General features: G+C 40.7%; 1 protein-coding gene across 7 annotated transcripts in view; it reads right to left on the bottom strand.

Annotated features, from left to right (window-relative positions):
• Positions 1 to 14,007, bottom strand: part of crebbpa (CREB binding protein a) — a 68,026-nt gene that overhangs the window by 3,662 nt on the left and 50,357 nt on the right. For all 7 annotated transcript variants that reach the window (XM_036000401.1, XM_036000398.1, XM_036000399.1 and 4 more), the window contains 16 exons: positions 13,648 to 13,827; positions 12,221 to 12,395; positions 11,681 to 11,799; positions 11,273 to 11,512; positions 10,872 to 10,960; positions 9,842 to 9,922; positions 9,286 to 9,342; positions 7,618 to 7,695; positions 7,453 to 7,520; positions 5,861 to 6,011; positions 3,870 to 4,016; positions 3,669 to 3,782; positions 3,342 to 3,507; positions 1,721 to 1,888; positions 1,146 to 1,307; positions 232 to 513 (listed from right to left, as the gene is read on the bottom strand). In XM_036000401.1, the coding sequence (XP_035856294.1) occupies positions 232 to 513; positions 1,146 to 1,307; positions 1,721 to 1,888; positions 3,342 to 3,507; positions 3,669 to 3,782; positions 3,870 to 4,016; positions 5,861 to 6,011; positions 7,453 to 7,520; positions 7,618 to 7,695; positions 9,286 to 9,342; positions 9,842 to 9,922; positions 10,872 to 10,960; positions 11,273 to 11,512; positions 11,681 to 11,799; positions 12,221 to 12,395; positions 13,648 to 13,827 (2,277 nt within the window). The remainder of the gene's footprint in view (positions 1 to 231; positions 514 to 1,145; positions 1,308 to 1,720; positions 1,889 to 3,341; positions 3,508 to 3,668; positions 3,783 to 3,869; positions 4,017 to 5,860; positions 6,012 to 7,452; positions 7,521 to 7,617; positions 7,696 to 9,285; positions 9,343 to 9,841; positions 9,923 to 10,871; positions 10,961 to 11,272; positions 11,513 to 11,680; positions 11,800 to 12,220; positions 12,396 to 13,647; positions 13,828 to 14,007) is intronic.

Consider the following 14,007-nt stretch of genomic DNA (forward strand, 5'->3'; position numbering starts at 1 on the left):
TACCAAGTCTGGAAAATTGTTCTGTCAAAAGTTTCAAAAATGTACTCTTGCTGTTAAGAATATTAGTATTTGATGTAGTACATATATATTGTTATGATTTATCATCGTCTGTAATATAACACAGACAGACTTTCATTTTTATTTTCTTACACTGTGTGACTCTTACAGTTTCAGACACAGGAGTGATTCCAGTGTAAAAACCCAATAGCCTGGGTAACAGTAGTAACTTACCTCGCACACAGTGCAGTGCCAGCGTGTCTCCACATGGTGTTTGCACTCGTTGCAAGTGTAGACAAAGCGGTCCTGTCCCTGGTTGTGCAGCTCAACCAGCATGCACATGGTGCTCCACTTGCACCTCCTGAGGGAGCTGAACTCCCAGTGTTTGTCCCTGGCCAGAGTCAGGAAGGCATCGCGGCCATCCATCAGGTCACAGGAGAGCATGGGGTCAGGGTCAACGATAGGCGGCAGGGTGTTGGCCATGGGACCGGAGTGGAGGTGGATCACAAAGAACACCTTCAGCAGACAGAGACAAACACACAGAAATGAGAATTAGAGAAGCAAAAGCAAAACGGAAACTGGTATTAAAACATATTTACGTTCTAAATTACTACATTTAGAGGGGAAGTATCATTAAGTCAAATAGTAAGAACATACATTTTAGTCACTATCCAATACACAAATGTTCATTAAATGCCTGCTTATCATTAAAACTGCTTAATATCGAATAGAAAAATAAAAACGGGGTTCATACGCATTTTAACCAATACTTTTCGGCAAATTTCCATGACTATGTGTTCCTGAAAATGTCAGTCGGCATTATTCAATAAGAATAAAAAGCTGTGTTAAAGTTTACCCTCAGAGGTTTAACAATAAAATGAATGACAATTGATGTGGTTCATAGTGGGATTTGTAATATCGCGCCCTGAATAGAACGGTGAGGTTAGGACGACATGAAATACATTTATTAATCACATATTATTATGCTGTGTTAAAGAAAAATTCCATGACTTTTCCAAAACTTTCTGGGTCTTTTTATGTTTCCAAAACCTTTCCAGGCCTGGAATTTGCATTTTTCAAATTCCATACATTTTTACAGTTTTTTTCAAAACGTATGAACCCTGTAAAAAGAACTCAACAAGTCTGACCTCTTTATGCTTCTCCATGGTGGCGTATAGCTTCTGGGACAGATCATTGGCTACATTCGGCATCCCAGGCTTCTTCTTATTGGCTCGGCTCACGCTGCTCTTGTTTTTACTGGTCTTCTTGTTGTTCTTCTTCTTAGCGTTTTTGCTGTCACCTGGTGTACCCTGTGGGAGATATGCAATGACAGAAAACTAAGCTTATTACATTTTTATATATTTTCACCATATTGACTTTTTGACAGAATCTCTCCCACCGTCCAGTTAGTACTCATAACAGTGAGGAATTTGGTATCATCAAAATGCCATGAGTACTTTAGTTACACTGTGTTACTCCTTGTTGTCACCTTAATTCAACTTCTAATTAAAAGATCATTAAAATTCATCAAATTCTATTTCAAATGTGTTAATAATGATATTCCAACGCTTAGAAAGTAGTGATATATGAAAGAACGTTAATCTATAGAAGCTTGAAATGCAAAATGGCTGTCAAAGGCAATTAAACATGACTACAAAGTGGAGTTGTATATCCATTAACTTTGCCAGTACCACACCACCAAACCATGAGACAATGTTCGCACCTCCGGAGTTTCAGAGGCAGCTGTGTTCTCCTCCTTCTTCCTCTCCTCCTCCTCCTGCTCCAGCTCCTTGATGCTCTCCTCCAGCACGTTGGGCCAGAAGTCGCCTTCAAAGTACGGCAGCTCATTAGCGCTGGTCAGACGGTCCTCTGTCGCCTGTTTGCAGATGTCCTGAGGAGGAGGACGAAAAACACAATTGATTCAAGCTAGATGTTTCTGACACATTTTCAGTAATCCAACATGATGAGCATTTACATGTTTAATGTGTTTGCCTGTTTATACCGACAAAGTAGCAGACGTGTTCAGACTACCAGCTATTTACATAGAATTCTACCAGGAAATGGGATCAGGATCACAGCCAATCAAAACCTAACTAGACAACTAGGGCTGCAGCTATCGATTATTTCAGTAATCGAGTATTATTCCATCGATTAATCGAGTAATCGGATAAGAAACACTTTTGTTTTATTGAAGAGCAATAATAAACAATAGTTTGGTTTAATTTTCGGAAAAAGCTACATTTTTATTGCCTACATTGCTTACAATATCATCTCTCAAAAACCTAAACTATTACTACTACTATATTAAGTGTATTTAAGTGCCATATTACATTGTTTTTAAAGAAAACTTTCTGAAATGCAATAACAACCTCAAACTAAGGCACACATTAAACATACATAAACATTACCTTAAGCTGTGCAACTTAACTTTCAGAACTACAACTTTCAACCTGAGACTGATTTGTATATAGGCCTATATGTGAATATTAGTTATACTCAACCTATTTTCATTTATATATTTGATTACAATGTCACACAGCTCTGTTACACTTATGCTAGTAGATCGTTGATCAGCTGTTTCTCCGTGAAGAGAGAGAGTGAGAGAAAATGGTGCGCAACAATCAGCTGTTTTTCCGAAGGGATAGTCAACACGTCGGCTCTTTAGATCAAATTGTGGTCACCACTACGTATTTTCTTGTCTTTGATTTTGGTAGTTGTTGTGTTTGGTGTAGTTTCGTCGTCCATACGACTCTGTGATTCACTTTTGTTGGGTCCGCTTCGTGGAATGGATGATTAAGTTAGACTCAATGTTTTCTGTTGAGATGCTGAAGCATTGACGTCGTGCTATTATTGTGTTAAGCTAGTTCGATTTTGCAGTAGAGACACTGTACAGAGTTTTCGTTTTAATTATGTTTGAACGGATTCCAAACTTTGGACACTTTCTCTCCTTTTCTCCAGCCTGTCTCTTCTCTTAGACCCTCACACAATATTCACTTTCTTCATTTTGTAAACTGCGCCGTCAGTTTCATGGCATGTGTCGGGTCGCCAGCAGCGTCAGACCGGTGTGTGACAGTAATAATCATCCGTGCGGAAACACCGTGAGCGATACGTTTGTAACACTGTTTAAACGAAGTTTCGAGGCAAATCATTTTTCATCGAGGATTTTTAGTAATCAAATTATTCAAGTTACTTGAGGAATCGTTTCAGCCCTATAGACAACACTAATCTCCCTTTACAAATCAATCAACTTTTTGCTTGCACATGTAAATGTGTCCTTTGTTAACCCTAAATATTACAGACTGCATATTGAGTTGTAAGCCTTGTGTCAGAAAATGTCTCCTTACCTTGTAGTCATGCAGAATCCTCTCGGCAAAGGCCTTGTCCAGCATCTTCCTGTACCACTCCTGCAGCCTCTTAGGCTTGGGGATCTTCTGGTCAGGAGGATGGCAGTGGAAGATGTAGTCGTCTCCTTCACTCGGCGGACACGCCCAGATGTGGCCCTGGGAATACCTGTGGGTATACACAGACCAGAAATAAGACCAAAGAGACAATATGTAAGTTAGGACATCTGCTTCCTTAGAATTAAATCCCACCACTAAGTTCACTCCAGAGACTCTCCCCTCTATCTTTCAAGAGGGGAGGCGGAGAACAAGTATTAGAGCAAGGCTTACCCAAGTTTCTTGACATATTCTAGATAGCCGATAAGGATCTCGTGGTACACTGCTGTTCGTAGAATCCGAGGTCTGAAGAAGTGAATACTGTCAAGGTATGATATGTAGACCCGTCTGCAGAGGTAGCGAGAGGGGAAATGGTCAATTTCACGCATACAAAGCACCTGAAGTGCCAGTCCTTTATTGCAATGTAGTACATACCTAGTGTTGGGGAATGCGCACTCAGAGCCGTACTCCTGCACGTGCATGCCAAAGAAGCACACGTCCACGCCATCAATCTCCTCAAAGGCAAAAAGTGCTTTGGTTCTGTAGGGAAAGGTCTCGGGCATTTCACCCGTGTCCACAAACCTGTGGTAAACAAGGAAAATCAGATATTAAAATGCGTAAACAACATAACGTGATCTCTAGTCTAGTAGTCTCTAGTCTAGTCTTGGGTTATTGCTGGCTGAAACATGTCATAATGTTGGGAGGGTCTGCTCCGAACACAACACTCTCAACACAAAGGTGCAGACTGTGTCGAGCTGTAAATTATATATGACCGTTTCTCTTATTTGCGCAGGGTGTAAAGGTATGTTGCCACTAAAACATCTTAAAACCTTAAAAGTATTCTATAGTTCCATAAGAATATAATACAGTGCATAAATGTTTCATATCAACAGTTTAAAAAGCCTTTTATTTTTTATTTTATTGTGACTATAAAGGCTTCTTGGAAAGAAGAGTCACGAGCTGCCCGAGAAATTGCCTTGTGTGCCGCTGCTTTTAGCGACACTCAAGATCATAATGGGACAATTCAAGTCAAGTGGCCTTGAGTCAATAAAACGCAAACAGCCTTAAATCAGTGAAATTGAAGATAACAGGTTGTTGGACAAGGGCCTCCTCCCTGCGTGGATGGGACAAGCAGACTTTGATCGTGTGTGATCAAACAGTGAACAAACTTCTGAGGTAGTCAGAGAGGGTGTGCACTCCATCTTGTCAAACATGCCGGTTCCACAATTCCTCTTGAGTGGGTATAAACGCTTTATAGAGGGCATTCAGCTTTGTGTTGCAGGGACAACATAACATATGCTCCAGACAAATATGAGCTGTGCCAGTGCATCTACAGGTTATTTGGTTGTCTACAACATTATGGCTTACCCTCATCTTGACTGTTGGCTCTTTGGTTGTTTATATATTTGATCAATTTTAGTTGATTTATGGAAAGTACCCCATGCCAATCTCTAGGTATGGTGAAGGCTATGTGATGATGTGAGGCTATTTTAATTCCAAAGGCCAAGGGAACTTTATCAGGGTGCATAGTATCCTGGATCCATTAAATAACTGGCCTTTAAAAATAAGAATCTGCCTGCCTCTATGGGAATTTAACATAGGGGTGTACTTACTTATGCTCCCTGTATTTTAAGGAAGAACATTTATTTATTTATGATACATTATTCATTCACAAAGAAAATTGGTGTCCTTAAAGGTTGGATCTTTCCTCATTTTTTTAATTAAGGCATTAAGATCAATTTCCAAAAGATGATTTTTTTTATTCCTCTTTTTAGTCAACTTTAGCATGGGTTCATAAACTTATGAGCACCACTGTATGGCTTTCCTAGGTATATTGATCATAAGGGAGTTTCAGAGCAGTTTCCAGAACATAAGTGCTCCCCATCCAATCGCCAAAAAAATGCAATTCTTGCAGTAATCTCCAACTGTCAAACGTTCTGATACCAAATCACAACATAGATTTTTCTATGGTGTTCTTCTCGATTTTTTATAGGTAAAAAAAAAAAAAAAAAAAAAAAAAAAAAAGGTTAACTTCCAAATCCAATCCAATTCCAAAACTTGCCAAATCTGTGTAACAAATGGTATCAACCCAAAAACTACTGCAACAACTTCTGCGACATAAGCGAGCACGAGAATGGCCTTCACATACTCGTATCATAATGCACAATTTAATTAATTAATATTTATTTCTGATTTATGACTAGAAAAACTTGACGTGGAAAATTAATCCTCCGGCTCCCCGCTTTCAAATTCTGTATACCCCTTCTATTTGGAATCTACTGTTGTCCTGCTACAACCCTCTAAACATCCCCCGTCCCCCACCCCTAGCCCTCTTGACAAAGGGGGCGAATGCTAAGGGGTTAACATACCAAAGCATACATTACATACACCCAGTTCTCCTGTCTTCCTGTCAGCGATGCTCTCACCTGGCTTTCATGCCTGGTTTTACTTCCACTGTTTTGTCGGAGCTCGCCACCACTCGCACAAACACCTCTCCGGCCTCTGGGTGGTTCTGTCTCTTCAAGTATTTATTCACACGGTCCTCTATGTACATTCCCAATCGTGTCGACTGCAGCCCTTCAGTGTACAAACACACAAGAGACATTTTTGAAAAATGGCAATTCTATTAACTTTCCAGGATAAAAGAAAAACAGGGGTTACACCTCGGGTACTTAAAGAACCTGCAAAATCTGTTAGCAACACATTCCATAAAAGGTCAGTATTGTTCTCCAGGGCTACAAACACCAAAGAAAACTATCGTGAGAAGAAAAAAAAAAAAAAAAAAAAAAAGGCTGCCACTGCAGGAAAGCTACAGAAACAGACATATGCAGCCCATGTGCATGGGGAGGTGGTTTGTATTATCTTTAGGGGTGTCAAATGATTGATTTTTTGTTTTATCACATGATTAAAATTCTATTATTTTGCATTTCAGAACTGTTTTTAAGTACATATTAACAATGGAAAGCAATTCTTACCATTGTATCTTGATTGGGAATCAAATGAATGCAAAGAGTGACTTTATGAACTTGACTTTAAGATTTGTATTTGTTTATTATTTATTTACTGTAAACAAAAGAAAAATGTGTGAATCTAGTCACACATTTGAATCTAGAGTCAATATAGTGTGCAGTAACTCCTAAATAATGTTGATTACTCACTGACGTCCAGTGATCACCGGTTAATGAGACAGCATTTCCACTTTGCAGCAGTTCCAGTTTGGCTACTTTCTCCATGTCCTACAGGCTGTGTATGCGTGAAACTACTGTCCCCCTCGACGGCAATGTATGAGACGGGTCAGAGCATGCCAACCGTAGTCTTTAAGACCCGAGTCTTCTACGATGCTGACAGGTCTGCAGTTAAGTTGCCACCAATTTCGCAAGAGCTGTAGTATTTTTTTGGGGATTTGGTTTCATCCATAAGTCGGCAAGTAGCACTCTCCAAAATAGTGCTTTGCCTGAGCCTGCTAGCATCAACCTGAGTCACGTTAACTGTACTACTATGCTTAGCTCGTAGGTGGTAGTTCAAGCTTGACGTGCTTCAGTGATATTTTAATTTGGCTTTACACAATGTGCATATGGCTTTCAACTTGTCTACTGAGCCGTCCGGGAGTTTTGGAAAATAAAAAGCGCCCTTCAGAATTGTGTTGCTGCTGTCTTTCTCCATCATGCCTGCAGCAGTAGGATGTGTTAGGAGGAAGTATGTCAGCTTGATGACAATTAAAGGTGTGGCAAAGGGTCAAAATAGTAGCTTGTTAGGCACGACACGAAGCCGAGTGAAGTGTAAAATAAATTAATAAATGGCGGCATGCGATTAAAAATATTAACGCGTTATGCTAGGCCCTTAATCGCATCGCGATTAACGCGTTAATGCTGACAGCCCTAATTATCTTCTGTCTTCAGTGCTTGTGAGACAAAACTGCAATAATCTGTTGACATTTTGAACACTCCACGAGACATGACATGGAAAGCTGATTCAAGGACCTGATATTTAAAACTCAAATGTAGAGAATTGAACTAACGTTTTGCAGAGAACTTGTTTTCCTTCCGTGTTTTTGCACTCTTCTTTAAACAATTGTCACAGATGAATCTGGAAAGAGAGAGATGTTATACTTTGTTACAATTAACAGACAAAATATGCAAAAACAATTATGTAAATCTACTAAAAGTACAATTTGACATCTCACCCAGATGGCCAAATGACCTCGTAGTGTAAGACGCATATCTGGTGCATCTTCCGTCCACAATCTTTACATTCAACAAACCTAAAGAAAAGTAAGCATACAGTCAGACATTTATGCATTTGAAATCAGCTAAAAAGATCACAGATCTCCACAGAAGTCTTTGTGTCACATGTCTCCTTTCAAGCTAAATAAGACATTTAACGCTACCTAGTCTCGCTTCGCCAGACCTTCCTCCACCGCGGCGCTGTGGAGGAGGGTCTGGCTAGTCCACACAGCCTTCCAGAATGGGAGAAAAACGTGCTTTGCTTTATTGGCATTTCTTTAAACCAATCACAATCGTCATGGGCGGTACTAGGCACCGGGAAAAGCCGCGGTGCCACTGCAAAATAGCCTCGGGAAGGAAGTTGTTTTGGTGGAGAATGTGTACATTTAAAAGTTGTTTTAGTCGTGCAACAGAAATCTCAGATTGGACAGATAGTCTAGCTATCTGTCTGGATTTACCCTGCAGAGATCTGAGAAAAGGTTAACCATAGTCCTCATAAATCGACCGGAGTTTAAAATGCACAAAGGAAGCCCAAGGCAACGGATATCTGGCCTAAATGAGCGAAATTCAGTGGAATTTCCGTCGGCAACGGAGCAATCCCAGAAGTGGAACATCAATAGCCTCTTTCTGACCAAGTAGTTACAGGAATGTAGTTATAGGAACAGTCCACTTCTAAACAGTTCTACTAACTACTCTCCCCCAAAACCAGTTTTGCCATTTGCATTCACACTGGCCAAGTGGCCATAGGGACTGACCTTTTGTTATTATAACACAGCCATCTAACCACCACTATGCGGAAAAGGGAAAAGACCCTGCCCTGAAGTAGAAGCTTAAAGAGTTACAGGAACTGTGGCCAGAGGAACTTAATAATCCCCAAATTGGTCCAGTCGGAACCGGAGAAAAAAAAAGGGTTCTAGGAACTGCAAAAATCCCTCTGGTCGGAAAGCGGCTATAGATATAGACTAAACGCTACCTGACTCACTCTGCTACATTAAGAGTGTTGGCCAAATGGTAAAAATGCTAAAACTAGCACTACTACGTCAACAGCACCTGCCAGTTACTGTTAATGTAGCACTTCTACATGTGCTCTGACATGGATGACTGATGCATTGGTTATTTAATGCAACTGAAAATGATCAAACACTGCCAATTCTCAAAACTGTCTGTTCCTGATAGCCATCATTTGTATACATGTTGATATCTTAACTGCTCAGACAGCAAGCAATTAATGCAACTGTGCCTTTGTGGGATGACATCCTATTATACACTAAGTCACAATGTGAAAGGCAATCGCTGCATATCAGAGAACTAGGAGCCTGCGTTCTCCGATGGAAAAACTGTCAATGAACAGGGAGTTTTGACAGTTCCACTCAGCAGGTGGCGCTGCTGAGTTGCCCTCAGGCCTCACTGAAGCTTAAGTAATTGATCAGAGAGCACAAAAACAAAGCCAGAATTGAGTGGCAGAAAATAACTTTTTTAAATCAGGAACACCTAAGTTGGAACAAGCAGTAAAATGATTGTTCAACACATATGAGACTAACTTCTGAAAAAGAAGTACAGTAAAAACATGCTTCTCTGTCAGTATTAGTCCTTCCCTCTGAGACGGTGTGGGGTTTGTGTCTACTTACGGTTCAGGGTCAAGTACATCGTTCTTCTTCCGTTCGAACTGGTCTTTTGATATCATCCTGAAGTGTCAAAGAAAAGAAAGGGAAAAGAGAAGAGGTAGTGAGAAAAACAAGACGCACACAAAAACACTGTTGTATTTCTCTGTTTCTGCGTTTCTTATTGCTGGCCGAGTCTATGGGGGGCCACGATAACAATTCTTTCATCCATACATAATAAGCATCTAAAAAACACTAAGGCTGGTAAAAAAAAAACAGGGGAAGTCTCCCCTCACTACAGGCGCAGAAAAGTTCTTATTTTGCACACAAAAATTGACAGGCCCACTATTTGCAATCGGCATACTGCTACACCGCCATTTCTCTATATAAGGAAATACATTTGCCGCATAGTGTATCATGAAGAAAGTGGTGAAGTTGTTGTTGTTGCTAGTAGTTGTAAGAGAAAAGTATGGCCCCCAAAGCAAGAAAGCAAAATAATAAAATAATAAAACAGTGAATGAGGCCTAATATTTTGTAAACATTTTTTTTTAATAGTGGGTTTATCAACAGGCATTTTACTTACGTCTGGGGCTGTGCAGGATCATCTCCTAACGTCACACTCTCCCCCTGGATCTCGTTGAAGCACTTCTCACAGAAATGATACCTGCAAAAATACACATTTAACATTCAGCACATTCAACATTCATTTAGTATTCAGCTATTGTGTGTCCAATACAATAGTGCACAAAATAACACTTGTCTTCTATGTTTTATAACAGAGTGAGGAATCCCTGAGCTCCCATTGAGAGTGTAAATGGCCTGCGCTGCAGGAGCCTCATGTTGTCTGTCAGGCTGTGCTGTATCACTACTGCTTCTGTGCCGCTCCGCTCTCAACGTGCCCGGTTTAAGTTGTAAAAAGGGCTGCAGTTAGCCGCTTATACAGCAGGGGCCGCAAATAATTTCATAATTTATACTTTTAAGGAACGTGCAGTCATCTGCTTGCTTTTAACTGAGAGGAAAGGGCACTGATCAGCAAACATTTTTGTGGCAAAACGCGATATATTTTCATCTGTCATACAGGAGCGAGGGCCCGCAACACTGAATTCACTCAGTCCCTCGATAGATGCTGAGCAAAACACAATCAACACACTGCTTTGTTGCTCTGTGTCTGACGCTCTTTTGGGTTTAGTCCTCAGCGTGTTTCCCTGTATGTGCAACACTGGAACTTGGCTGATAAGAAATGTTGTGGGCAAAACCATTATGTAGTCTCATGCCGTGCCAGGACCTGGAGGCAGAGCCATTAAAGCCGAAGCTGTCAGGATGACAGGACTGCCTGAATTACAGTGGTCCCTCTAGAGCTACAGAGGAACAGATCCCAGGCTGCAGGGGGTGGGTAATACAGTTCAAATGGCTGCATTTATTGCCCATCAAAACACTTAATGAACAACTGCGCATGCAAATGTGTAACACGCATAGAGACGATTCAGAGAGATTCAAATTCCAATTAGTGCAATATCATTTTTTATCCGATACATAGTGGAGTTTACAGACATCCATAACTGCAAATATATACACGGACAAACACTCAATAATGCATATACACACACACGTACCTGTTCTGGTAACTGTAGTATGTGCCTCCAGTAGGTATGGTGCAGAGCTGCTTGCCATAGCAACAGAGGGTTTGAGGGGAAAACTCGTACTGCAGACACAAGCAAGATGACAAAGGTGGTGAAAAAACTTTAAACAAATCCTTCGCCTCAGGAGCAGAAAAAGCATCAGCCAGAGTTATTATTTGAATTTTACTCTTTAGTATCTAAATTTGCCTCATCTTAGTGCTGGGCAATGAGGACCAAGCACTAAAATATTCACAATCGCATGGTGAAAAGTAAAATGCACGCTCATCCTACTGAGTCAACAGTTTTTGTGTGTTTTACCAAACAACGCTCATGAGTGAAAGGGGAAGTAAACATTGGATTTTTAGTAATTTGGCAGTCTTCAGCCTTCATCTCACCTTCCTCCCGCAGCAGTATCCCAGGCCCTGCATGACAGGGTCAATCTCTGACTCAAACACCTCGGCCAGCTTGGAGCAGTATTTGTAGACACGGGATGTCTTGCGGTTGTAGAGCCAGGCGTTGTTGAACATCAGCCAGACATCGTCAACGTATTGCCAGGGCTCTTGGTATTGGCCCGTGTCAAGCTTGCGCTTTATTGTGGACAGGTCTATTGGGTTCTTAACAATGTCAAAGTAGTCCTGGAGAGAGAAGGACAGATAAAAAGTTGTATTGTTACCTACAAAAGAGCTAAAATAGTGCAGCTAAAATCACAGTATGTGCAACCACCAAAATCAAACTATTAACGACATCGCAGGAGCAACACTTTTCATCATTTCCAAAAGGTTATGTGCATGTGTGCTACGTACAGGGATACCCAGAAGCATAGGGTCTACTGGTTGTCTGAAGGGCAGCGACTCGGGGTCCTGCCTGTAGAGCGACTCCAAAGTCGGCATCAGAGCCTGGCGCAACTCCTCGGGCTTAAAGACTGAAAAAAAATAACAACGGAAAAGGAAAGGTATTTGTAATTAATAAAGAAAAAGTAAATAAGAAAAGATGGGGCAAAGCAGGGTTTACTGTAGAGGAAAAAAAACCCTGAAACGTTACATTATATGACCTTCAAGTGGGTATCATGATTTGTCAGGTATATTCTAACAGCAGGTGCACAACCCATTCATTATTTGTGTAAAATGCTGCCAAGATCAAAGAAGGCTTTCAAGAGTCTGGGCATTGTTCAGAGTTGTCATAATAAGTTTAAATGAAACTCATAATAAGTCATGACTGTCTCACAGTTGGCAAAGATTGGGTGTATTAACATTAGTGGCAATGACAAAAACCCTCTTTGCTTACTGAGCGGATCAGTCACAGACTCTACAAAGATTTTATTCATCCCTTGGAATTAGACTTACTTTTCCTCCGTGACTGAGAGGGGGATGAGGAGGTTGTGCCGTTGGTTCCACCCTCTTCCTCTTCTTTGGGTTCCGCCTTCATTTCCGGCTTTTTCTCCTCCACCTCCATTGGCTCCGGCTTTTCCTCTGGCTCCTCCTTCTTCACCACCACCGCTGAAGCAAAGTCTTTCTCAGTCTACAGACAAAAAGTAAAATGACTCATTATACCACAGTCATGTTTTAAAACTTGACACTACAAAGAGTTGGATGACTGATGACTGAATTTATCTCTCATATGTAAAACCTTGATTTTCTGCAGGAAAACACGTTTCCCTTGTGGTTACTTTAGGTGCGAGTTTGTGGGTCACTGAGAAGTTTAAGTGTGCATTCCATGAAATTCTCATTTTGACAATCTAAAGTTCTCAAATAAGGGATAAAGGAGTGTAAAAGGTACAAAGCAGCATTAATGCCACAAAATGTATTAAATTAGGCAGTGTTTCAATCAAAGTTAAATCTTCACCTTTTGATAAACATGCATTCATATCGTTATTTGCCGATGTTTTTTTTTTTAATATATACATGATGAGCAAAACTGGACCGGTGATTATTTCCATCTAGCCGCGTTTTGTGTGTCAGGGCGGTGCTGGTGTATGGTCTGGATGTTTTTCACAGTGAAAAAAAGCATTATGCAATACTTGCAAGGCCGAAGTAATGCAAGAAGGATGCTGTGTCAAATCCTTCAACATCACCAATTCGATCACTCATATAAAGAATCGCAATGAAGTTCACAAACAATAGCAGGAGAAAACTACCAGCAAACAGCAAGAGGAGCAACTTTATAAGGACATTGACAATTAAAATGTATTTAATGTAGCCATAGCTTATACCCGATCCGCTTAAAAAGGTCTGTGTCAGGGACAAAGCAGATCTGATGTATCATAGCATCCCTACTCAAAATCACAAAATTCATTTCAACTCAACTTTCTTTTTCGACCGTAACAAAAACCGGCTGAGGGTGATACTCCTGTTATAATCTCCACAGATGAAAAGATAATTTCCTTTTGGCCTTGTTTAGGTTCAAGTCTACTTATTGTTTAGATCTATTTAACACTTTGGTAATGGAGTAAGAATTTTGTTAACAATGACAAAACCGAGGACTTCATATATCACACTTTTTTTTCAACTTCAATGTTTTATTTATTTAGGGTCTAATGGCAAATGATAAAATATATGAATTGATGAACAAATATATAGATGGATCATGCAAAATTAAGACTCAGCTAGTCAGGCTACATAAAACTTTATTTAAACTTTATTTTTGCCAACAAATGTAGGGAAGGGTGAATCATTGGAGAGAGAGAATGCACAAATTAGTTAAAAGCTGCATAAATTAACAAATGGATAGATGAATCAGTTGACGTGTATTTGTACATATCGCTTCAACCCACCTCCATCTTGGGCTCAGTTTTGCCACCAGCAGCCTCAAACTCTTGTTGGTCATGGTGTGCCTCTGCTTTGACCTCCTGAACAGGCAGGTCTGCTCCGACATGCTGCGAGTGCAGGTCAGCGCTGGCAGCTGAGGCCGGCGTGGGCACCCGGTTATCCAGACTCGCCCCTGGTTGAGACAGCTGAAACACGGGTCGGGGTGTAATAGAGGCAGAGACAGAGAAAACGAATATGAGGTATTGTCAACAGCTCAACTGCTTTTATACATGCAGGGCTGAAACCACGACACAGATGAACACCCCCCATGTTTATTTCATTGCTCCCTTAAGTTGAAAGATGTAACATTCCCATTGTGATGGATG

This window comes from Sander lucioperca, chromosome 4 (genome assembly GCF_008315115.2).
Source record: "Sander lucioperca isolate FBNREF2018 chromosome 4, SLUC_FBN_1.2, whole genome shotgun sequence".
NCBI classification, from domain to species: Eukaryota; Metazoa; Chordata; class Actinopteri; order Perciformes; family Percidae; genus Sander; species Sander lucioperca.